The following is a 25,634-nucleotide window of genomic DNA, read 5'->3' as shown; positions in this document are numbered from 1 at the left end:
AGATAGGTTAGATAAGAAATGGAGCAAGAGGAACTCACCTTTACTGTGACCCAAGTATCCAGGAGGGAGGTTTTTTTGATATGGAAAGGATTTTGATATGGAAAGCTTGAAGACTGATGAGCTAAGTTCAAATATACAATTCATCCCTCTCTAAGAACAGGAGAGTTGAATTTGTGTTACCAATCTATTTCCAGTTCCAGTTTCGTGGTGATTTACTTAAAGGCCCTTCAGTATCTTTCCAGGAGGCCCAGGCCCAGGCTATTTTACAGCAAGCCAAGGTAAGCATGGTGGGCAAATGTATGAATATATGTGCATATGTTGAGCTTCTTTGTCTTAAATCTTGAATTCTCTAAGTACCCGTAGACAACTTGTTTTGCTCCAACATTCAACACCTCTCTCTCTCTCTCTCTCTCTCTCTCTCTCTCTCTCTCTCTCTCTCTCTCTCTCTCTCCCTCTCTCATTTTTTATTTCTGTTCTGGATAATGTTCTATATTCTTTTCAAATTCTTTTTTTTTTTTTTTATTAAAAGTTTTATAAATTTTACAAAAAAGAAAAAGGAATACAAAACAAGAAACAACATATACAAAAAAAATAAAACTAAACAATACATATATATAAAAAAAAAAAACCCCACCCCTCCCAAAAACCCCCCCCTCCCTTCCCCCCCCCCCCTGAGCTTCCCAGAGCAGAATATAGGCTTAAGAAGTAAAAATAAAAATTAAATTAAGAACTTTATATTTATATATATAAAAAGATTATCTATAATATATATGAAAATAAAACTTATGAAAAAACTATATAATATTTTTGTATACCCAATCTAAACTGTATAAATTTTATCCATTTATCCCAAACAGCAAGAAACTTCTCTTGCGTTTGTTGCTTTAAGAAAGCCGAAATCTTTGCCATTTCCGCCAGATAAGCTACTTTAAGAAACCATTCCTGCAATGTAGGCAAAGATTCCTTCTTCCAATATTGTCCTACTAACAGCCTAGCGGCTGTAATCAAATTTAACATCAAAACAACCTCCTTTGTATCACAGTCTGTAACAATACCTAACAAAAATAATTGCGGAGTAAATTTTACCCTCCTTCTAAAAATTCTCTGGATATTCCACCATATTTTGATCCAAAATGCTTTTATCTCTCTGCATGACCACCAAATATGATAATAGGAAGCCTCCTTATAACCACATCTCCAACATTTGGGTTGCACGTCAGGGTACATATAAGACATTTTTTGTGGATCAAGGTGCCATCTATAAAACATTTTATAAAAATTCTCCCTTAAGTTCTGTGCTTGTGTAAATTTGACATTTCTCACCCAAATATTTTCCCAGGTGTCCAATGAGACTGGCTCACCAAAATTCTGCGCCCATCTTATCATACAATCTTTAATTAGTTCCGTTTCTGAATCCAATTCAACTAAAACCGCATAAATTCTCTTAATGTGGGTTTGTCTTGAATCCTTCACTTGCTTGATAAGATTTTCATCTTCTCTAAGAAAACCCACCTTACAATCCATCTTCCATCTGTCTAATAATTGCCTATATTGGAACCAAGAATAAATAAAGTTTTCTTGTGCTAACTCTTCCCGTGATTTTAATTGCCAGTTTTGTCCATCCCATTTAAGTAACTGTCTGTAAGACACCATATCCATTTTAACCCCTCTTTTTATTGCTTCTATCGCATGCCAAGGTATAGCCCATAATGGTACTTTGAAATCACTTTTATAATATTTTCTCCAAATCCTAAGTAAAGAAATTCTTAAGATATGAGATTTAAAAGCCCAATCCATTTTTTTATTAAATATTAAATAGGCATGCCACCCATAAAGTATTCTTTTCAAATTCTTAATGCCATCCAGAGGTGTTGAGATATTTGACCTTGCAAATGTGAATGATAGGTGAATAAATTGAAATAATAATATTGCAGGTTTTCAAGTGATTTCTAAATCAGGTGGCTCATCACAGAATGTCAGCTAATCAAATTACTGAAATCACTCTCTTAATCTATTCATTACCCATTAAATCACAGCATCCCAATTCCCTCAGTGAGGTTATGTTTGCTTCACCAGGTCATGGGCAGAATTAGTGAAATGTACAAACAAAAGTATATTGTATAAAACAGAGAGCCAGCTTGGCATAGTGGTTAAGGCATCAGGCTAGAAACTGGGAGACCATGAGTTTTAGTCCAACCTTAGGCACAAAGCCAGCTGAGTGACTTTGGGAACTCTTTCAGGAAGGAGGCAATGACAAACCACTTCTGAAATCTAGCCAACTAAACAGCAGGAACATATCCAAACTGGCTCAGAACAAACAAACAAACAAACAATAAACAATTAAATTTAGCTAACTGTGGGCTCAGCAAAGTTTTCATCCTAAAAATTCTGCATTTCTTTGCACTTAAATTAATCAGATTATCCATTTCAAGCAGTCTTGGAAGAGAACAAGCCAACTTAGAAGAGAGGAATCATAGAGGGTTAGCATTCCCTTTTGCACCTAATATAAATCAAGTGCCTAAAACAGCCCTCACAAAAAATGAACCTCTCTAGGAACTCATGTTCTCTGATTATTTCACACTTTTGAAATGTGAAATAATGACAGTCCTCCACCCACCCCTTAGAAGACATAAAACTGCACATAGTGACTCCAGCCTGATAATGGACTTTCTCCATTTGATCATGGTGTCTATGTTGCCAGTTGTCAGTCATGGCAATGTATGTTTACCTCAGGATGCAACATTCTGTTTCAAGGAGTAGTTTAGTAAATCAGACTTAAGCAGATAAATCATCATACAATATGGAAGAGAAACAAAATCTTCACCCAGCCCAAGGGAGAACTGATTTGATTGATTTAAGATTTTTTTTTTAAAAAAAATGATCCTAAATTAAATCTGCAACTGGGTTGAGAGTTCATTTGAAGAACAGAAGATCTTTTCAATAATTAATTTAGGTTAATGATATAATCATGCCCTACAATAAGATGAAGAACATGCCTTTTTTCATTCATTTGAATTAGACAGAAATTGGCTTAGTTAAAACCAAGCAAAACCAAGATCATTCCTGAGCTCAGTTTGTCCATTTCTCCGGCTATAGTGGTACGATCAGAAGAATAAAGATGAATGAAACGACTGCCACCTAAATATTCTTTTTTTCCTCCCACTTTAAACACCTACTTCAAGCCAGCATCTTCTTATTTACAATTATTCAATGAATTTCTTCCCAATTCCTTTTGATTTTACTGCAGCTCATCATTTTCTTTCTCTTCTCAGCTTTCCATGAAAGGGCCTCCTGGCCCAATGGGACTCACGGGAAGGCCAGGACCACCAGTGAGTAAATGTGATTGTTCAAAGCTGTCCCATAAATTGAGATAATAGGGTATATTTTTTTAGGAAAGTTTTGAGTTTCATACTCATCTCTATGCTGTGAATCATGGGTTAGCTTAGTAACGTCTGTGTACTGTATTTGGGCTGAAATGAAATATTCTTCAGCACATAACAGATTTCATAGAAAAAAAGTAGTACGTGGCACACAAGCATTTTTCTTCCATAGACATTGAAAAGAACTTTAATCTCCTGAAATTGTCTAAACATATTTGTGCGCCAAGCTACAAATGATCTTAATAGTGTCATATTGTGAAAGTACAAAATTCAGGGATTGAGGAATGGAATGTTTCTGAAAACTCCAAGATCTTCTAGTTCCTCTCCAAACCGTGAAGTCTCTGGATCATGCCATTTTGGGGAGAATTTAGCAGTTTTTAGAAATTCAGTCCTCCTTTGGAACATGCTAGGTCTTCCTAAAATGGCATGGCCCAGGGAAGAATTTGTATGGTCTTGAAGGAGACATTATTACGTTTTGTGAAACATAACCATTTCCTGAATTGCAAAACTTTGTGTATTTCTATATTGATCTTAGGTATGGGATTTTTCCCACACAACACAGAAGGTGCAAAGTGGGTAGAGAAAACCATACCGGGATGTAATGTCTTTATCTGATTTCCCTTTATACTGCATTGTTGCTGGTATCAGATAATAGTAGTTTACATATAGAAAATTAATTGGCTTAGGCAAATGTGGAGCTCCCACAGATATAGATGATAACAACTTTAGCTCCTATATTTTTTGCTCCAGACCATTCCCCCAAATTTACCTTATGCTATGTGAAATCACAATTCCCCGTACCTCTCCATTAATGAATAGGAATTGAATGTGTAGACAATATCATAACATGTATCACTTTCTGTTCAAGGAGAACCTAGTGTTTTCAGGAGAAGAATGCCTAAATTTTCCCTCATATGTATTATTTTGCTGATTTTTTTTTAATTAACAGATAGAATAGTCTTCCTCCCCCATCAAATCCTGGATATATATATTTACTGTGGTTGGATTGTTCATCTTTGGAATATTATGGAAGAAATTAACCTACTTACAATACGGTTTCTGCAGGGTCTACCAGGAAAATCAGGACAAAAAGGGGATTCGGGTGACGCCGGACCCCAGGTTGGTTACTGAAGATGGAGAGGAGGGGCTTGGGCTTTGCTGGTAGGGAATTCTGGGAGTGGAAATCTAACACCCCTGGAGGACACAAGGATGGTAAAGTGTGAAGTATAAAAATGCCAGGCTGATGTCCAGCTTCTTTTCCATTTAGGCTTTCTCATCCTTTTCTCTCTTTGTGCCTTCAAGCCAGTCTTGACTGCTGTTGACTGCCTGGACTAACCTCTGCAGTTTTCTTGGCAAAATATTGTCAATGTTTTTCTTCATGAATGAATGAATCATAGTCACCAAGCTGAGTTTGTTCCCAAGATGGGACTAGAACTCAGTCTCCTGTTTTTAGCCTGGTGATTAACCATTAGATTAGAGGTGGGGAACTATGGCCCCTTTATGACTTGCGGACTTCACCTCCCAGAATTCATGAGCCAGCCATGCTGGTTCAGGAATTCTGGGAATTGAAGTACACAAATCATAAAGGGCCATAGTTCTCCACCCCTACTTAGACCAAAGTGGCTGTCTCTCATTATTCTTGCACTTGTTTATCTCCTGTCCATTTTATAGTTTGTACAGTATACATTTTACATTAAAATTTCTCTACCCTGATAGATTTACTTTGCCTATTATATTGTACTCTTCCTTATTGAACTGCATAAAAATTGAATCTGAATATGAAATAAGCAGTTTTGCAAAACAGATAATAATTCATCCCTTCCCTCAAATTTGGAACGTGTACTGTAGCCATTTTAAGCATGCTGATCTTTTCCCCTGGCATGCTCAGATGAGAAGGCTTTTAGGTTATCCTTAGCAGACAGAATTCTGGCATTGGTAGCAAAGTAAGTAAAAGAGTCTTTTTTCCATCAGTTTCTTCTTTCTTTCCCTCCCTCCCCTCATCATAAACATTTACCATTCATGGAATAAAAATACATCCCTGTACTGAAGAAATGTAGATCTTTTGCAAGATTTTCCTGGTATATTATCTATTATACCCTCATCCTACCACTGACTGGTAGAAAATTATTTGTGATTTATTTATTTATGATTTATATTGTACCCTATTTCAGCCCCATCCTCCCCTTTAAAAATGTATCATAAAATGCATTCAGAGGATAGAAAGAAATGAAATAAGATTAAACATACAGTAATTTCGGATTTTTGATCACCACCTGTCCCAGGATAAGTAATCCGTAGCTCTCACAAACAACTTTCAGGGTCCATAACCCATGGACATATCTTATAAATGGAAATTGAGAGTTAACGGACAGGACACTGTCTGGAAAATCTGAAAGTTCTCTTCTTCTGATCTAACATCAGGAAAGGAATGAAGTACTAAGTCTTTCTCAAGAATATGCTCCAAAGAGCAAAATTCCTAATGAGGAAGACTCCACCTTCTTGAATCAAAGTTTGGGATACACACAAGAAGTCTTTCTTATGGGTCTGAAGAGATAACCGTATATGCCGGCGTATAAGACGACTCCTGGAAGCGCTAAACTCGGCGCCAAAGATGGGGGTCGTCTTATACGCCGAGTAGTCTTATACGCCGGAAATACTGGTAGTTTCCGGCGTATAAGACGACGTTCTAGGAAGGCGGCTCAGCGATAAAGACGGGGGTCGTCTTATACACCTGGTTGCCTAATACGCCGGCATATACGGTACGTATTTATAGGAATAGGCTTTAAAATCTTCTCTTTTTCTGGAATAGTTTTATTATGTAATAACAAGTGTAATGAAATTGGTGATATTAATAGTTTAGATATTGCATTCTGGAGTCCTCCAGGAAATGGCACACTGAGTGGTAGGATAAATTTTTCTCCTGCTGACAAACAGCTGACTTTGCTGCCAAAGCTGGCTCTTTGGCAGCACACTCCCCAGATTTGAATGTGAGTAATTAGGAACGATTCAAGACTATGAGAAGATGAATCTAGACAATTGTGATTCTTGATAAGAGTGATTGGAGGGTCAGGTCTCCATCTTTTCCTGTAAGCAGTTTTTTTTTAGGCCTAGGTTTTAAACATCTTGTTTTGAATTTCTTTTTTGCTTTTGACTTATATCTTTAATGAAGCATATGGTTGAATGCTGATTTATTTTTATAGCCCTTGCTATACTGTGAACTTTTTATCTTTTTTGTTGCTTTGCTTTGGATTTAAGAAACATTTGTTTTTGCCATGTTGAAACCAACAGCATAAAGATTTTCTCTTTGGTAGTGAAAGTGATGTGATTTGATTTATATCTGTACCAGACCACTGCAAGGCTTTTGTATTTTACTAATTTTAAAAAGAACTTGCCTTTTTTAATTTGCTTTTGTATATATTACTGGTCTCTTATCTTTTTTTCTCTCTGATTAGATGGAAATCTTCTCTTTTGTTTCTACTTATTCTCCTTCATGGGAAATATTATCTTAATTTTTCCTGCGGACATTTTGTATGTGGAATATCAACTTCTTTTGTCCTTGAGAGGAATTGCCTATGTTTTTTTGTGAAAGTCCAGCTACGGTATAAAAGAAATTTAGACTATATTAAAAATGGAAACAACAATAAAGCCATATCAACATAATCTCAAAGCCTTTTGGAAGCTTTAAAAAATGCTTTTCAACTTACAAGCTCTGAGTGAAAATATAGATAAATTGTTTGATGGTTTAACAACAGTCATAAATCAACCTAAGGTTGCTAGTCAGATACAAATAATACAGCTAAATTAGACTTCCAATTGGAAGTCAATTTGTTGCTGACAGAACTGAAGGAGAATGAGCTTTGTTTGAGAATTGCAGGCCTGTTGAGAAAGCTGAAAAGGGTATGAAGGTTTAGAGATGGCAATATGGATGAGTGATGAACTAGATTTTCTTAAGAAAACTGATGGAGATTATGAAATAGACTTAGTATATTCAGTCAGAAGACAACTGTTAAAGAGATGTTGTGGTTTAATTGGCTCAAAAAACTTCTGAACAGCAAGTGCTGTGGAAATACTCACCACAGAAAATTATGACTTTGGGGAATGAGATGGAATTGTTGGGAAATATCCCAGTTATAATTTTAAGGAAAAAACATTATTATTAAGAATCAGTCAAAGATATTTGACCCTGGACAGATTAGAGATGATGATTGCAGTGGAAGATTAGAAGCCATAGTGGACTTTCTGCACGTGAAATGCAATAATAGATTGTTAACAGAGGACTTTGGAGTTTAGTTTTGTTAGCTTTACCTGTTAACTGATTTCCTCCCCCCCCCCCAGTAAATATATGGTAGGTCAAATTAGTTGGGCAACTATTGCTAGAGAAGTTTACAGATTGTAGACCTGTTTTGCAAACTATTATTGTTGAAATATATTTATTAATATTCAATTAGGGGGCAATATGTGTGTATGTTTTTTATGCATTTATACATTTTGGTTTTGTTTAGTTTTTGCTTTGCTTGTTGTTTTTGGAGTTTTTTTGAAGTTTGTATTTTAATTTTGGAAATAAAGTTAAAATGTATTTAAAAAAAGATGTTGCATTCTGGATTGGTAATTGTTTTTGGATCTTAATATAGCAGTAACATTTAGACTTATATACCACTCCATACAGCAGCCACTTTTTACATATACCACTCTTTGCAGCAATCTCTTACAGTGTTAGCATATTGCCCCCAGCAGTCTGGGTCCTCCTTTAAGGGACTTCAGGATGGAAGGCTGAGTCAACCTTGAACCCATTAGAATCGAACTCCAGACTGTGGGCAGAGTTAGCCTGCAGAGTTGCATTCTAACCACTCCACCACCAGGGCTCTTTACAACTTTGTCCTTATCAGTAGGATAGGGCATCTATAAGACGTCCTTTCTGATAGATCTTATATTGATGTTAATGTAAAATATGTATTGCCACTAATGGCCAAAACTTCCAGATGAGATTTAAGTCAAGGCACATCATTTTCCCAATGGAAGTGAATTTTCATATGAAAACAAACACACATAGAGCAACTGTTGGTCTCATTTATTTCAATTCTCATTATAGGGTTCCCCCGGGATACAGGGACCAATTGGACCTCCAGGGAAAACTGGCAAGCGGGTAAGCATCAGATACACAGATGGGTGCCAATCTGTAGGAATACTTGCCTTTGCCCCCTTTTCTCACTCTTTTTTTCCTTTTCATTTTTTTAAAGGGTCGTTCAGGAGCTGATGGTGGCAGAGGACTCCCAGGAGAAACAGGACCCAAGGTTTTCTAAACCTTAATTGTAGGGTGGAATTCAAATGAAGGAGGGGAAGAGAGCTCTGAGATTCCCACTCCCATGGTGGTTTGATCTTTCCTGCAATAGCAACACAGCCGTGGGGTGCAAATAGAGCTGAATCAAATGTTGTTTCCACTTTCATGTTGAATTTGTTGGATTCAAGAGAAATTTTCATCCATGTGATATGCATGCCACGCAAAAATCCAAACCGCCCCCCCCCTGCATTTTGTGACTGTGGTCTTGGAACCCATTCAGCACTCAAAAGGAAATTGTGCAGGAAATTAAGAGGCATCCCATTGAATCAGAAGTAGGCCCATCTAAGCCATCTAGTTTCCCAAATTTGGCCAGCCAGGCAATTCCACAGGTACACAAACAGGGTAGGAAACCAACAATCTTTCCCTTGTTGTTGATTCCTAGCATATATTCAAAGATATAATTCCTCCCTGAACATGAATAGTATTTGAAGTAGCTCATTGGCAACACATCTCCTTAACTGCCAAAGCCTTCACAGGTAAGACTATAAAAAACTGTGCAATTTGCCAACCTAATCTGTGATTTGTCATCAGCTATCCTGGATTTTGGTCTCAAGATACAAGAGACTGAAACTGGAGCTTTTTGCATATTTGTGTGTCATTTATCATTAAGTCATTAAATTCTCCTGTGTAGCCTTAAAAATGATAATAAAGGAGTGAATGGAGAGGATCCGGTGTGTGGGGGCTTTGTATGCACAATTTCCTCTGAGCAATTATTAAGTAGTGGGATGAAAAAATCAAAAGCTTTGGAAAATATAAATATTTTTAGTATTTATGAAAATGAAATTCCATATACAAGTTGTGAGGCCAAACTGCACATAACCATAACTACATAGTTCTATTTTTTAAGGCAGCATGTACCCCCATATGCATTGCCCCCCTCACAGACATATACACATGCACACACAAGTACTCTAGTATGTGGAATAAGAGGACTTCAGACTTTTGTCCCTTTGAATACCCATAGTGCTTTCAATTTTCATTGCTCAAAAGGGGAAAAAAAAATGCAGGGATTCATCCTTCCCTTCTCCCATCAGATCTTGTTAAAAAAGAGATCTATTATAATCTTTACAATACAAGGATTAGATCTCTGGGATATTCCATACATGCTACAACTCTATATCCTTCATGGCTGACTCTATAGAATGGGGTCAGTGGAAGTTGTAGTTCAACAACATCTGCAGAGTCTCACTGCTGACAGTCAATATTACATTTAATTTCCTGCATATTGCAAAAAGGGAGATGGGGGTGAAGCTGCTTTAGTTCATCTGAATTGAAAGTCAAACCACAGAATTCCTGAATCTTATTTGTCTCAGCTGCTAGTCTCCAAGACATACACAGTCACAAAAATAGCAAATCCTTGGCTTTGGTTTACAATCCAACAAATTTAAACCTCTTTTTAAATTTTCAGGTTTTGCTTCCTTTTAAATTCTGAAGCACCATTGTTGCCTATCAAAACATGGCAAATTGATCATCAAGACAACATTGTCCTCCCCTTACCATGCCCCCTCATTCTGTGCACCTATTTCTTGGGTATAATTTAAAATTTATGTTCTTTAAAAAAACTGTTTATCTTGTAGGATTGCTCTAAGGACAAAGAGCATTGTTGCTGTAAAATTAGGCATGCAAATCTATCTATCTATCTATCTATCTATCTATCTATCTATCTATCTATCTATCTATCTATCTCCATCCATCCATCCATCAGCTGAAAAACTGGTCTATACTTGTCAATAATCTGCTTTTTTCCTTTCTTATAGGGTGACCGGGGCTTTGATGGTCTCCCAGGACTCCCTGGAGAAAAGGGAAACAGAGTAAGAGTACCCTAATATCTATACTACTGTCGTCTATTTAAGCTACCACCAACATTCACTCTCCACTTTATTGCTTTGCAGGGAGATATAGGAAAGCCAGGCCTACCTGGACCTCCTGGAAATGATGGTTCTAAGGTACGTACTGATTCTGATAGAATATTTGTAGCTTAGGGTTGAACTGTGGGATCCTTGGTACTCTCTGAGCTTCGTTGTTTTCTTGCAGATGTTTCATTAACAAACTAGGTAACATCATTAGTGCTAGTATGGATTTGCTGTTGGTGTTGGTGGGGAGTGGACTTAGTGGTTCTTTGATTAGGCTATTATTTACTGTTAGCTTGGTTGTCTGCATTGGTAGTTTCTTGATTGGGGTATTCTTTGCTTCTTGATTGTTGGTCTAGTGTAAATCTTGGTGTTAATCTCTGCTTATCTGATTGCTGGTGAAGAGGTGTTTTTGTTTCCTTTTTGGCTTTTTGATTGTCTCTTTTGAAGAGTATGTAGATGTGGATCTCTGTGTGTCTCTTGATGGCTAATTTGTCTGAGTGCCAGGCTTCTGGGAATTCTCTAGCATTTTGGGACGTGTCTTGGTCTAGGATGTTCACAGTTTCCCAGTTAAAACTATAGTTAAGTCTGTTAATGTGTTATGAAATTAGGAGTTTTCATCATGCTTTTTGACTGCTAACTGATGTTCCTTTTGGCCCCTGTGGCTATTGCAGTCCTTACACTGTTATATTGTAAATAATTCCTATTTTTTCTTCTGGGGTTGCTGGGTCTTTTGGTTTACTTATGATATTTTGGAGGGCTTTGGTTGGCTTGTGAGCTACAGTGATGCAATGTGGTTGCAACAGTTGGTTGGTGGTTTCTGAGATTTTTTTGATGTATGGCAGTGTTGTGCTTTTCATGGCTTGTGTTAGTTGTGCTATATTGGGTTGACGGGGTCAGTCACTTTTCGATAAAGTTGCGTGGGCATCCGTTTTGTTGCAAGACATTGCATAGGTGCTCTGCTTCCTTTTTCTGATGTTCAGGATTGCTGCAGTGTATTTGCCTTACTAGCACTGATGATGTTAGCTAGCTTGGTAATGAGATATTGGCAAGAAACAGTCAAGCTCAGTAAGCATAGATTGAAAGTGGGGGTGAACATTTAGATAAGGGGGGATATTGCCTTGTAAAATAGTGTAGAACCTTTTTCTTGTAAAACTTTTAGAGATAGGGCTATTTTTGACTTCCACAATAGTATAGCATTTTTATCTTGGAAAACATTTAGAGATGGAGTGTACTGTTGTCTTCTATAACAGTGGATTACACCCAATACTCTCAGCTCAGTTTGGGGTTCCCAGAATCAAACCAATAAAATTCAGCATATGATTTACAGTATTTCAAAGATATTAAAAACATGCTCTATATTTTGAGCATTTTCAGTTCTATTTCAAAATAGGGTAAAATACTTAAAACAAAAGAGTTAGCAGTAAAATGGATTTTGCTTTTTTAATATTTTAATGATTTTAATGGTAAAATAGCACACCTATTTACTGTTATTACTATCATATCATTGTAAGCCTAAAAGAGGCCAGAATTTCAGTCTCATTCAAAGCCAGCAACATCACAATTCCATTTTCTCCTACCCAGCAGCTCTCAATAACCAATAATAAGGTATCAAACAAAAATACAATCCCTGACTATTTTGTTTTGTTTTAATTAGAGTTACAGAAATAGGCCAAAAATTTTCCCTGTCCTGATTGTAATGTCACTCTGGCACCACTTGACAGCTCCCAGGATCTTCTTAAGACTGAAAAGTATAGTCCTCAGTAAAAGTATGACTTGCCCTGTTTTACAGCTATCTTTCATTTCAACCATCAAGGACTATGAGCCATTTGATCTGGTGGGTTTTCTAGTCCAGCGCATCAACTTAGGAGGCCTCCAAATCATGTGTCGTCATAATTCCATGTCAATTGACCAGGGATAACTGGAGTTGAAGTCCATCTCAGATGCTGCAGATGGAGAAGACTGCCTTTAATGCTATATGTTTAATTGAATTGGGTCCAACAAATATAGCCTTTACTGAAATAACAATAGAAGCAACATATTTAAACATCTAGGACATTTAAGTCATAGGCAAGTGACAGAGGAATGTACACCAAAGCTTAAAGCAATATTATATAAATAAGTATTAATATTATTAATACTTATAATTATTAAAAACTTTAAAATATTTTCATTTGACATGCTTATTTTAATTAATATCACAAAAGGTGATATGGGAAACAGCATTTCTTAAGACGTTTATCAGGGATTCTAAAGTGAGGTGGGCCTGATAGCACTTTCTAGGAAAGCTGGTTTGTTTTATTTTTTTTTCTTACAGTGTCCAATAAATGAAGTGTATTCTGTAAATCGTGTTTTTTTCTTGATAGGTTTACGTTATGACCTGGTTAGTGCCCAGCATCAATTGTATAGCTTCTCAGAACAACATCTAGAATCAATTGCAGCTTATATATGGATTTGGAAAATAGACAAAAAGATAAAATAATATTAGAGCATTGCAACTTTCCAGAACACTTCCTTATAAATCTCAAAGTAACCATCTTGGAAAAAAATAGTTGCCAGCAGAATTGAGTGAGAGGTTATTAAATTCATATACATCAAAAAGGTCTCAACAAACGCAATGATTTTAAATCAATTATAGTTGATAATTGAAATGTCTCCTATCTAACTTGTGTTTGCATAATCATTCTGTCTTCCTCATCCTTTCCCCCCTTCCACCTCATCCTAATTTCAATCCTACAACAATTCAGCCCCTTGATGCATGTGATGAAATGAACTGTTCTTAGGAAAGCTTATATCTTTTCATAAAATTTATTGCAGTCAGACTCCTGATTTTTTAATAGTAGACAGTAGTTAGCAGACAGATCCTTGGGACAAATAGTCTATGATGAAAGAAGAGTTGAAAACAAACAAATATTGTTTTATACTTAAATTCTTAACTTCTTTTATTAAGTAGTCTGAAAATATTAAGGGTGAAATATATGGAATATAAATTATTTATATATGCTGATGTTAGTATGACTATTCCTGATAATTATGTGATGTCATTACCTATGTTTATTGAAGTCATATACAATATATTTTTTCCCTCTGGTTATACTAATAATTGGAATATATCTGATTTGCTGCCTTTGGGATCTACTATGCCTCTAGATTATTCTAAAACATTAGAATTTACAATTCATATAATTTCACACAATACTTGGATTTATATCTTTTTTTAAAATACATCCCAGTACTGTGTCTTGAACTGAATATATCTAAATATATAGATACAGTTTCTGTTGATGGTTAAAACCATTACATTAAGTCTTTGAGGCAAGATTGCCCTGAAATAAATATTACATTGAAATTAATATATATTTTAAGAAGGACTTCGCTGTTAATACTAATAGATATTTTATGCAGAGAAGATAATAAAAACATTTTGTTATGGATGGCTAAAGCTTTATGACTACCATTAGCCAAACTGAGGTTATAATAACAGCTGCTTCAAACTTCCAGATTTCCAATTATACTCTATCAATTGGCTTTTGTTTAAATATCTTTACTTTTTTGAATGAGTGTTTTTATGATTATTCCTCTCTTTGGGCCTGTTTTGAGCACCAGCATATAACATTAATGAAATCTTGGCATGTTTTGGGGTCCAGGTGTTATGAACAAGGATATTGGTCTTTTAGCTTTGAAAGCTAAAGCATTTGGTCATTAATAAATAAACAATTAAGTTCTTATTTCAAATCACATGATAAATTGATGTTATGGAATAACTCACATTTGAAAATATAGGGAGATATACTTCATTGTGATGCTTGGGCCAAACAAAGAATCAAGACTAAATCAGGTGGCTCCTAATGTTTTTAAAGACTTTGAGAGATAGCATGTTGCATATGACTAACCTCTAACATTTGTTTGGAATGTATACAATTGAAATATGTATTAATGAAAGAATATGGCAACCACTAAAGTGTCTGCAATTTTGGGATTCTTAAGTGATGCACAACTTGGAAACTAACAACTCAATTTAATAAGTAATAAAAGAGTAAATTGAAAATATTAGCAATATATCTGAAGAATTGTCATGAAGAATGTGGTCCCATCTAGCTTGGGACATGGCAAAGATGATAGCTTTATATAACTTTTAAAAAGTACTTAAAATTTCTGATTTTAAGGAATGGATCAAGGATACATGTTTCCTATCTATTTTTGTTAAATCTTTGGATTCTGAAAATGATGATTCAATGTGTTTATATATGCTCTAGATATAATGGTAAGTTGATGTTCAAATTAATTTTATATTGCTATCTATAGTTATATGGATGTTTTGTTAGTATTTTGTAACAGTAACTGTAGTTTATTTTAATCATTCTCTCTCTCTCTCCCTCCCTCCCTCCTTCCCTCTCTCCCTCTCCCTAATGTACCTCAAAGGGTTGCTGTTGTGGGGAAAGAGTATTAGATATGTTTGCCACTTTAAGTTATTTATAAAAATATTAAAGGTAGGATACAAATTAAATAAACAAGAACTACAACTACACAATATTTTAACTGCCATGGCCCCTTGGAAATGTAATGCCAATGTTTATCTTCCTTCTTTCCTTCCTTTCTTTCACCTCCTTAGTCTTTTCCTTCTTCCCTCCTTCCCTCCCTCTCTCCCATTGTCCCTTCTTTCTTTCCTTCCTTTCCTTCACCTCCTTCTTAGTCTCTTCCCTCCCTTTCTCCCATTGTCCCTTCCTTCCTTCTTTCCTTCCTTTCCTTCACCTCCTTCTTAGTCTCTTCCTCCTTCCCTCCCTCTTTCCCATTGTCCCTTCCTTCCTTCTTTCCTTCCTTTCACCTCCCTTAGTCTCGTCCTCCTTCCCTCCCTCTTTCCCATTGTCCCTTCCTTCTTTCCTTCCTTTCCTTCACCTCCTTCTTAGTCTCTTCCTCCTTCCCTCCCTCTCTCCCATTGTCCCTTCCTTCTTTCCTTCCTTTCCTTCCCCTCCCTCATAGTTCCTTCCTTCCTTCCTTCCTTCCCTTTTTGTCCTTTCCTTCCCTCCCTTCCATTGTTCCTTCCTTCCTTCCTTCCTTCCCTCTCTCATTGTCCCTTACTTCCCTCCCTCTTCATCCCTTCCTTCCTCTCCCCTCCGTGCCCAGGAAGGGACAAGGGGAGGGGGACAGGCTGCCAGAGGCAGAGGAGAGCTCCGTCCAGCTCACTTGCTCAGCTTCACCATGCTGCTTGCTAAGTTAGCAGAAGCCCCAGGATCAGCTCCGGGCTGCAGCTGATTCGCGCTTCTGCTAAATTAGCAAGCGGCATGTTTTCTAGCAAAGCTCAAGCAAGTTTGCTGGGCAGGAGCCAAGGAGAGCTGCCACAGCTGACCTGCTTCTTGGCTGCTCTGCAAAAGCACAGATCAGCTGTGGAGGTTTGCCCCGATCCTATACAAGAGGGAAGGAAGGAAGAACGGAAGGGACAAAGGGAAAGAGGGAGGAAAGGAGGGACAAAGAGGGAAGTGAAGGAAAGAAAGGAAAGAAGGAAGGAAGGGACAAGGGGAGAGAGGGAGGGAAGGAGGGACAAAGAAGGAGTGAAGGAAAGGAAGGAAGGGACAATGGGAGAGGGAGGGAAGGAGGAAGAGACCAAGAGGGAGGGAAGAAAAGGAAGTTCCAGCCAGCAGAGGCTTGGCAGCCCGGCTGCCGAGGAACAGAAAAGCGCAAAGCCAAGGAGAAGAAGGTGCGGTTTCCTCCCAAAGGGGGCTCCTTTTCTCCACCCCTTCCCTGGGTTTGTGGGGAATTTCTCATCACCAACACTGACAGGTGCTCCTTCGAGCCTGCGCGAGTTTTCTCGCCCCCTTTGCTTCTCCCCTCCCTCCCCCGCTTTTGTGAGGATTGTGGCACCCTTGGTAAGCCAATCATGCTTTGAAGCTTAGGAGAGAAGGAGGAGTCCCTTCCTCCTTCCCTCCCTCTCTCCCTGTCAAGCCCCGGCGGGCTCGACATGAACGGGCGGAGGAGTCAAGGATGGGCGGGGTGGCAAAGGAGACCAGCAGCCATCGCCAGACCTCCTGGCTGACAAGCACAAGTTTGGGGGTTGTCAGCTGAAGGGCGCAGGAGTTGGGTGCTGCAGCGGCCTCCCCTTCGCTGACCTGTGTGCACGAGAAGAAGTCAAATTGGTTGCTGCACAATGAGTCTCTGGGAAGGGCGGGGCCTTACTCTTCATGCGCCCCCTGCAGGACACATTTGGTAGAGCTCGTGCAGACTGCTGCCAAGCAGCATATTTTCCATAAACAAGTGAGGTGGAGCAGAGAGGGGAGAGGGAGAGAAGGCAATTGACAAGCCCTGCCTAAGACCATCGGAAATATGTGTTTTCCAATGGTCTTAGGCGACCCCTGTGAAAGGCTTGTGCGACCCCCAAAAGGGTCACGACCCACAGGTTGAGAACCGCTGATCTAGAGCATATATAATCACATTGAATCATCATTTTCAGAATCCAAAGATTTAACAAAAATGACAAAGTACTGATTATATTTCCCACTTAGAGTTGAATCTTCTCTGATGGATTTGTCAAAGTAGCCTCAACTGTTTACTCATTTGTTATCCAGTTTGAATGTATCTTTTTTTAAACAAGTTTTATTAATTTTCCAATTTTACAAAAATCCAAATATTAAGGAAGCAGTGTGGTGATTGGGTAATCAATAGTCCAATAACAAAATCTTTTATACATGTCTCAGGTTACATCATCAAGAATTCCATCTCTATTTCCCTTGATTATTATGTCACATTCAAATTAACAGATTGCTAATTATAACTCGATCACTTAAGAAAGTTATGAATATATTTTAATTTGTACATATCTGTATCCTGTTTTAAAATTTTACTTAATTTCAGTTACAGTGTTCCAAGTTAGCTTAACATTCATAGTAGCTAGATTTAGGGTAACCCAAATTTCCCTTATTTCATTACAAAATAATTGTCATATCTAAAATACACATATTGTTTACTTAAATGGATTCTTACTTTATTATACAAATATATTCTATTTCTCATCCTAGTACCTCATCACTTACTAATAACGTATCCTTTATTGTCTCAATCCAACTTCCATATTATAATTCAAAATTATTATTCTAATGGCGATTTTTTATTTCCCTTGTAAATCTAAGTCCTAAATGTTAACTCAGTTAATATCTTTTAAAATCTCCTTAGCCCATTAAGTAAGATTTTAAGCTCTTCCATTATAAGTCAAAAAATCCCATTTTTAAAATCTGACTCTAGCTTTCTTTTTGTGCCAAGCAGGCTTCCATGCCAGTACCTTTAAATCCTCAGGTGGGCCTCCCTTCATTCCTACACATGTTATTTGAATCAAGGGAGACCATCCAGTTATCAGTTTTTCAAAGGAACTGGCCCTTTTGTAATCATTGGATCATTGGCCTAATAGTTCAAATCTCCATGTTTGGTTTAGTATATTTGTCATCAGCTCGGTCTGGTCTTCTTCCGGTTTCATCTGGCTTAAGTAAGAAGTTATGTCCAATGTTGTGATTGTTGTTTGATTGTCTAGGTTGTCTAGGTTCTCAATATGCTGTGCTTGTTGATCTTCAGCACCCTCCATCTTAGTGTTGCTTTCTTCAGTTTCTGTTGTTTTTTGAATTGCAGATTTTTTAGTTGAAATCAAGGTTTGATTATCAAAGTTCTCAGTAGATTGTATTTGGTGCACTTTAAAGTCCACTTTGATATTAATTTCTTCCTCTTCTGTTGCTTTTTGGATTGTAAGTTCATCAGTTGAAATCTGGGCTTCATTTTGTAAGTTTAGGGTGGTACCTTTAGGGTGGTACCTTTCAATCTGGAATTTATTAACTCAGTAGCTTCAAGGATTTTTTTCCAGTATAAGTTTATAGTTACGTTGTGGGTAGTATTCCTTCATTTCTATGGTGTTTACAGATAGTCTTTTAGTGGAGACTATTTTTGATAAAAGTCAGTGAATGTCCGCCTCCACTATTCCTAGAAGTTGTTTTCACCACACAGCTATTTCAAGTTCTTATCTTTTTTAGATAGTGCCAAGGACAAATCTAGGCAGTTAGCAGGTCTCGCAGTTAAATAAATTCACTTGCTATACCAGGCTTCACCACAAGATATCCCCTATAGCATGTAAAGTCTTATTCCAAACTCAAGTTAGGCTTTTATCCAGTTTAATTTTTTTCCCAACTTAACAAGTAGATAAGGTAATAGGTCCTCATAGAAATGGGAACTTTTTGGGACCCCAAATATCCAGAAAGTGCAAGTCCAGTTTTTTAGTTGTTTAGTTTAGTTGTTCTTTTCTTTTATTTTCTTTTCAAAGCTTTAATTTCCCAAGTAGGCAGACGCCGCCATGTTAAAGGGAGGGAAGAAATATCAAAAGGCTTTTACAGGAAGGTAGTTGGGGTACAAGAAAGGTAAGGTAAGGTCCCACCCAATTCCTCCGCGGTGCTTTCGTTGTGCTTGGTGGTGATTTTGGCTTTCGGCTGGTACGGCTTAGTGATCGGCCATGTTAATGGCTGATCTTTTCTCCGTTGGTCCAAGGGAGCTGCCTTGGATCAAATGGAAGGGCTGTTGCCCTTCTGCGATCTGCCAAGGGTCCTCCTTGCAGGCGTCACCTCTTCAGGGTGACTTTTGACCTTTTTAGGGTCTCCCGATGAAGGAAAACCAGACAGTGGAGACAGCGCTCTATCTGATTGTCCGCCGGTGCTGCGATTGCAAACTGGAAGCCCAGTTTGAATGTATCTTAACTGGGGGAGTAGGTGGGTGGAAAGAGCCTAATCTAATACCTCATTTTTTCATTTCTTCCTTGTTTTTAAAGGGCTCTGAAGGTGTGCAAGGGCCCAGAGGACAGCCTGGGGAAGCTGTGAGTATCTGTCTACCTACCAGGAATAAATACATTGGGTTTTTTGAGATGGCATCAAACTAAGCCATTTTAATGGGGGAGTAACAGGGGTATGGCTCTCATGCCTTTTTTCTTCAATGGAACCAAGTTTCTGGCAAGCATGTTTCATTGAACAATGTTCCTCAAAGTCTTCTACTATAACCATATTTTCTCCTAGGGTGTACGTGGTTTGCCAGGCTCGCGAGGTAATCCTGGTTCTCATGGCCAGCCGGTATGAATTTCCTTCCCTGTCCCCTTTTATTCAAAAGAAGATTTGAGCAGGGATTGAGCAGGCAATTGCTTCAATGAATGGGAAGAATTTCAACAGGAAAAATGTGTATAAGTCTTAAATTCTGTTAACGTTTTGAAATTTAACCTGAACATAAGATTTTGAGCACTACTTTTGAGCACTATTTAGTTTTTGAATTTACAATTAGGTTTTGAGTTATTTTTATGATATTGCAGTGTGTAATGGTGAAAGCCCAGAACAGATATATTGTCTGGGTCCATATGTTACACTAAGATATATTTTCGTTGAACCATTGTTGGTTGGATTCATACACATTGGTAAGCCACAATCCATGGTTTACAAATTATTAGCTGGTTTTGCATATCATACAAAAAAAGAACCTAAAGAAATCATATGAGTTAGAATCATCATCACATTAAACTATACTTTGTTTCATTTTTATGTTAATGTTCTAGTTTATTTATTGAATAAGTGACAAATTCCTGAATTTGCATAGTACTCAAAGCTAATGCCAAGTGCACACATTTAATTTAATCCAAGAAGTGAACCTACATGTCTGATCTTTCAGTAATAGTATATTAAGAGTATGTGGCAGACTCTTTCTCATCCTTATTTTCCTCTCTTTCATATTAAGATGTTTAACATTTTAACCATGCTGTAAAAAAAAATATCTGAATAAGTATCAATCACAATTTGCCAAGTTCAACATCACCTGTTTATTTAGTTTGCACGTTTTGCCCTTAAATATAATCTCAGTGGAGCCATAACATGTGTCATTAAGGTAAAGCATGGAAGAGAGAAAATTATGAAAAAATGTTCCTAAAGTCAGAACTAGATTAGGAGATAGAAAACATTAATGACTAAGAGACACAGAAGTGAATTTGCTAAAGTAGATGAATGTTCTTTGTCATCCATTTCTATCTATCCCATCATATTTTCCAAAATAGACACAGAATAATTAGGGTTAGAATTTTAGTTTTCCAATTTGGACTTGAAAAATAGTTTCATTTTATATTATTCTGAACAAAAATCTCCCTTTAATTTTCATGATCTTGTTGTTTACCTCTCATAGGGTATCACTGGTATTGATGGTGCTCCTGGGCCTAAAGGCAACATGGTAGGTAAGCACAGGGAATGAGGACTTTCCTTGTATATGGTAAAAGGGTTGTTTGCATTTAGCAGAGAGATATGAATAACAAATGAGATTTAGGGAGTTGAACATTATTAAGTTATAAGGTCAGAAATGGCTGAGTACATGCGGTTAGAAGGCTGAAGGTCTCATACCTCAATCCTTGCCATCTTGTGTCTTCAGATCTTGCCTCTGTTTTAGGTCAAAGTTTTGGTATTTCCTGTTGTCACTATCTATCTTCTGGGGGGGGGGGGAATTATCTGACACCCTTCTCTTCAACCTAGTGCAGGGATAGGCAACCTTGGCTCCTTTATGACTTCAACTCCCAGAATTCTGGAAGTCCACGAGTCATAAAAGAGCCAAGGTTGCCTACCCCTGACCTAGTGTATAAGAGATATAGGGTTCTCTTATTCTGTATTGTCTTTCTGATATCTAAAAGATATAAAGTACAAAAAATAGAGGTTTTAGCCTTTCTTCCACCTGCCCATGGGAGATTAACCAATGTTATAGGACTTAAATAAAAAAATAAAAATAAAAATTGAAGTAAAATGTAATAACAAATATTCTCTTTTGAACTTTAAGATTGAAACTATAGATATCTGTGATGCAGGAAATATATACTGCTTTCTTAAAAAATAGAGTATACAAGACAAGACAGTACTCCAGGCAAATGACAAGATGGTGTTGGTTTTCTACAAATCAAGGTGTTTTTTTTTTTTTGTCAAAAAGTTATTGATCCAGAAAACCTATGAAATAAAGACTTCAAAGAAGCAAATTTGAATAGTGCCTCAACTATGAATGAAGGCTAAATTGAAGACAATTGTTTAGCTTGTACAGAGAAACAAAATCATTAAATTTGGTGTAATACTACAGTGAAAAAAGAAAAGAACAATTTAATGCAAAAATAAGCAAAAACAATTGAGTGTGCTTATTTCTACAGAAATAGCCATTTCTTGAAACAAAATGCCTTTTTTGTAGTCTGCCAAATTTGAATCTGAGGCTGGTGGGCGATGATATCAGCCCTTTCTACTCTCTGCTTTGGTTCATTTACCATCAGGCCTGCCTAAAACTTTTAAAACACTAATAAAGAGCACATTTCCTCAAAAATATAGGACGAGCAATTAAGCCTATCTAGCAAGCAAGGATGATGTATTCACAATATAAGAGAATATATGTTGTCAGAGTTGAATTGTGGAGTCCTTGGTGCTCTCTGAGCATAGCTGTTTGCTTGCAGATGTTTTATTACCCAACTAAGTAACATCATCAGTGAATTCACAGTATATAAATATTAAACACAAACTAGTATCCACTTTGATTTCCTGCTGTAATACTTTATATTGATCCAATCTACATACTACTAAATCTCTCATGCCTATAACCTTTAACTGGGGGGAGGGCAAAGCCACGTACCATAGAGGCAATCATATTTGAACCAAGACATCTCAAATGGGCCAGCATACAGAATGCATCCAAAACCCATGACCCCTGGCTCCTGTTGGAATGAAAATTGGCAAATTAGAGGTGGCAACGCTGCCACATCACCCCCAAAGGTTAAGTAAAGTGGTCCTGACCTAGCCCTCCAGAGGTCAAGTAGACTGGAAGGCAGTCGGCCATGGTCAGGTCTATAGGAAATAGGAAGTTGGTCCTACTCCCACTGCTTTTTTTATCTTTGGTCATTCTGTTTCTGTTTACATAAAGAAATATCTCTGAAATAATGACCCGACAGGTCACAGGTTGCCTAGTTCAATCTAAGAATCTTCTGAGAAGATTCTTCTAGAGCAGAACCTGAGAATATATCAATCTTCACACCAGCCATTGAAGTTTGATTTAGTAGACTAATTTTAAAGGGGACAAGATATAACATAAATGGAGTTCCAGTCTGGCTAGAATGTTACTGTCCTGATCGAAATGCTATTTTTTTTAAAATAAATTACTTTAATTGAAGAATACAGCTCATCCTATTTTCTTTTACAGTATATATGTGCATCTTGTAGAAATATGAGGGAAGTGGCTATATTCATAAACAGTGGAAATGTGATATGTATATAGGGTGGATTTTTTTAAAAAAAAATAAGCATGGCAGTTTAATTTATGAAGAAAAAAAGATATAATTTAAATACTCCATGTTTTAATCTGGAAAATTATATGTTTCCAAATATTACTAGCATAAAATAGTCTTCAATTAAATAGAATTTTTGTAAAGCCATATTTTGCTCATATCATCCAATTCTTTTCCAATGCAAAACAAGGTCTACTTAAAATCAAGGCAACCAGTTTTGTAAATCTGGGTTTCTCTTTTGTCTTCAGTGTCCTTGGAAGGAAGGACATTTTTAAGTACTGTCATTTGTTCTGAAGATGAAGTTATATTTGTTCCTTCAGCAATTTAAATCTTTTGCTGGATTTGCCATGTGACCAGAATATTTGATCTTTTACTCCCTTTTATTTTAACCAAAGGAAAGTAGAAATAAAAAAATATGGTAAAGAAAAATTAAAAATGCAGTAGATTGTAATAAGCATACATGTTTTTGAAATATCCTAAAAACAATATATTTCTAAACTTTAGGCCTGTGCTAAGCACATCTGGTTTTGTTTCTTATATTTATTTGTTCAGTGCAACAAAATACAGGGAAGAAATTATGTAAAGGGTCTCAAGAGTCTGTTAGTATGTCTATCTTTCTATTATTAGGACCCAGAACAGATTCAAAAAGGACTAAATTTTGTGTGCTAGGAAAACCAATCAAAGAACATTTGAATTGAACAATGGATTAAACTGGGGCTGGGATGGGGATATCTAATATATCCTTATGGGAGGGGCAGTTGGCCAGCAGTTTGGAATGCTGCCAGTTCCCCATTCTAAACTTGATGGTGAAGCCCAACAATTAGTGAGATAGAATGAAAAATGTTAATGCTTTTTCAATTATACTCTTCTATACTGAATCATGAACAATAGTTTCCCACAACAAATAGATATGTGCAGTCTATATTCGCATAGGGTTTGTTTGCTTACTTACAATAAAATGTTTACACCATGATTCTCAGCCAAACTTTTAATCCTAAGAAACGTACTGCAAACAAACCCTAGTCCTCAATGAAGAATTAAGAAGTAAGACACAATACCCTAGCATCAGAGCATTGGTTTCCCAAAAGCTTTAGAAACTGGATCTTGACCTTCTCCAGATGTTTCATTCTTCAAGTCTCTGCCCTCTCCACCTTAGTAATTTTACTCATTGTGTCACAGCTGTTGTTGTCCCTTCCATTATGACATATGTAAGTATGTATATGCACTGAACATTGGCTGACTTTAGGGTTCTCTGTCTTCAGGGCATTCCAGGTAAACCAGGCCCATCTGGGCAACAAGGAAACCCTGGATCTCACGTGTGTATTTTCTTTGCATGTACATGTGGAAGGCTGGGATGTAGAGGGTGGGGATAAACATGAGCAGGTCATTTGCTGGCGAGTCTGTTAAAAAAAACAGGGAGGAGAGTATTATATGCATGATGAAGATTTTTGTTACTTTAGTGAAATGTGCGGGTTAACCTTTTTTTTCAATCATTATTATATTGTTAATATTCTCCAATCTCCATGTGGGCTATTATTAACCCCAGGAGGACAGTTCCCACAAGTGTCTAATTTGACTGTGAAGTTTATTATCAACTGGGTTCATAGGGTGAGGACAGGTACAATATAAAAACAGTTCGGAAAATATTAAAGTGCTAACTTCATCCGACTGTGGTAGGGAGGCAGATCAGCACATTGAATAGTCATGTTACTTGTTTCATCTGTATCAATGCAGGGTAAAGTGCACCTAGTTAATTTTAATTATATCATCAAAATAGACCATATTTCTGTGTTTGATCATCAACCTTAACATGGAAACTTTAAAAAAAATGAGCATTAAGAGAGAGGCTTGTGCTGTGCAGTTCTTTGAAGATATGCTTCACTTTCTTGATAATAGAAGTGAAACACTCCCTCAAAATTGCCCAAAGAAGCAATATCGCTCACTTGCATCTAAGAACAAATGAAGTAGCCATGTTGTCTTCTCTTGCTGTCCTTCAGAACCCATTTCTGCCATCTACAGAACTCATCCAATGGGAGAACGCTAAAAGAAGTCTTCTTCAAAAAACTAAAAGAAATGGCTAAGGAGCTTTCTTGTACTATCTACTTCTTCTACGAAGTGCTTCTGAGCTAGATACCTTCAGTAAATGCTATAGGAATGTCTAGCTTGGAATGTCCTTGGTGTACAGATGGTCTTCACTTAATGATGGCATTTAACAACTGGGACCAGCAATTCCATCACTAAGCAACACGATCGTAAAGCATGACATTACATGACTGCACCAACTTAACAACAGCAGTTCAATAACTAGGCATATTCCACGTTTATTAAACACAGTGTCACTTGGTTGCCTTTTGCAACTTCTTGGCAGTGTACCCAGTGATTTTGCTTGTCAGAAGCCAGTGATGAAGATCTCAAGTGCTGTTCATTTGACCACAGGATGCTGCAACATCATAACTGCAAGCCAAGTACCTGATGTGGCTATGGAAGCACTGTGACAGTTACAACTGTAAGGAACCATTGTAAGACTCCTCATTCAATCCCATCAAAACTTTGAATGGCACTGAATGAGGATGGCCTATATGCAAAAGGACTTCTGGATTGGCTAGGTTTGAGGAAATTTCAGGCAGTCCTAAAGGATTTACTCTGGGTCACTTGCCAAAAACTTTCGTTCGTGGTTTAGAGAAGGCAAGCAGCATATTTTCTGCGGCACTCATCAGAGGAGACAAATAATTTGTCTCCTGTGGTAAATGCTATGTAGCAGGCATCACTTAGGT

At 37.2% G+C, this 25,634-nt stretch overlaps 1 protein-coding gene across 11 annotated transcripts in view; it reads left to right on the top strand.

Annotated features, from left to right (window-relative positions):
• The window catches only part of LOC120312191 (collagen alpha-1(XI) chain-like), a 129,064-nt gene that overhangs the window by 54,172 nt on the left and 49,258 nt on the right, over positions 1-25,634 (top strand). For all 11 annotated transcript variants that reach the window (XR_005557813.1, XR_005557814.1, XM_039352559.1 and 8 more), the window contains 11 exons: positions 195-278; positions 3,273-3,329; positions 4,446-4,499; positions 8,470-8,523; positions 8,618-8,671; positions 10,476-10,529; positions 10,611-10,664; positions 19,360-19,404; positions 19,601-19,654; positions 20,745-20,789; positions 24,123-24,176. Coding sequence is in view for 9 of the 11 variants with exons in the window: in XM_039352559.1 (XP_039208493.1) it covers positions 195-278; positions 3,273-3,329; positions 4,446-4,499; positions 8,470-8,523; positions 8,618-8,671; positions 10,476-10,529; positions 10,611-10,664; positions 19,360-19,404; positions 19,601-19,654; positions 20,745-20,789; positions 24,123-24,176 (609 nt within the window). In the remaining 2 variants the exon portion in view is untranslated. The remainder of the gene's footprint in view (positions 1-194; positions 279-3,272; positions 3,330-4,445; positions 4,500-8,469; positions 8,524-8,617; positions 8,672-10,475; positions 10,530-10,610; positions 10,665-19,359; positions 19,405-19,600; positions 19,655-20,744; positions 20,790-24,122; positions 24,177-25,634) is intronic.

Source organism: Crotalus tigris, unplaced genomic scaffold (genome assembly GCF_016545835.1).
Source record: "Crotalus tigris isolate CLP2741 ecotype Arizona unplaced genomic scaffold, ASM1654583v1 scf7180000018445.1570621, whole genome shotgun sequence".
In the NCBI taxonomy this organism is placed as follows: Eukaryota; Metazoa; Chordata; class Lepidosauria; order Squamata; family Viperidae; genus Crotalus; species Crotalus tigris.
This window is presented reverse-complemented; position numbering and strand designations above follow the sequence as displayed.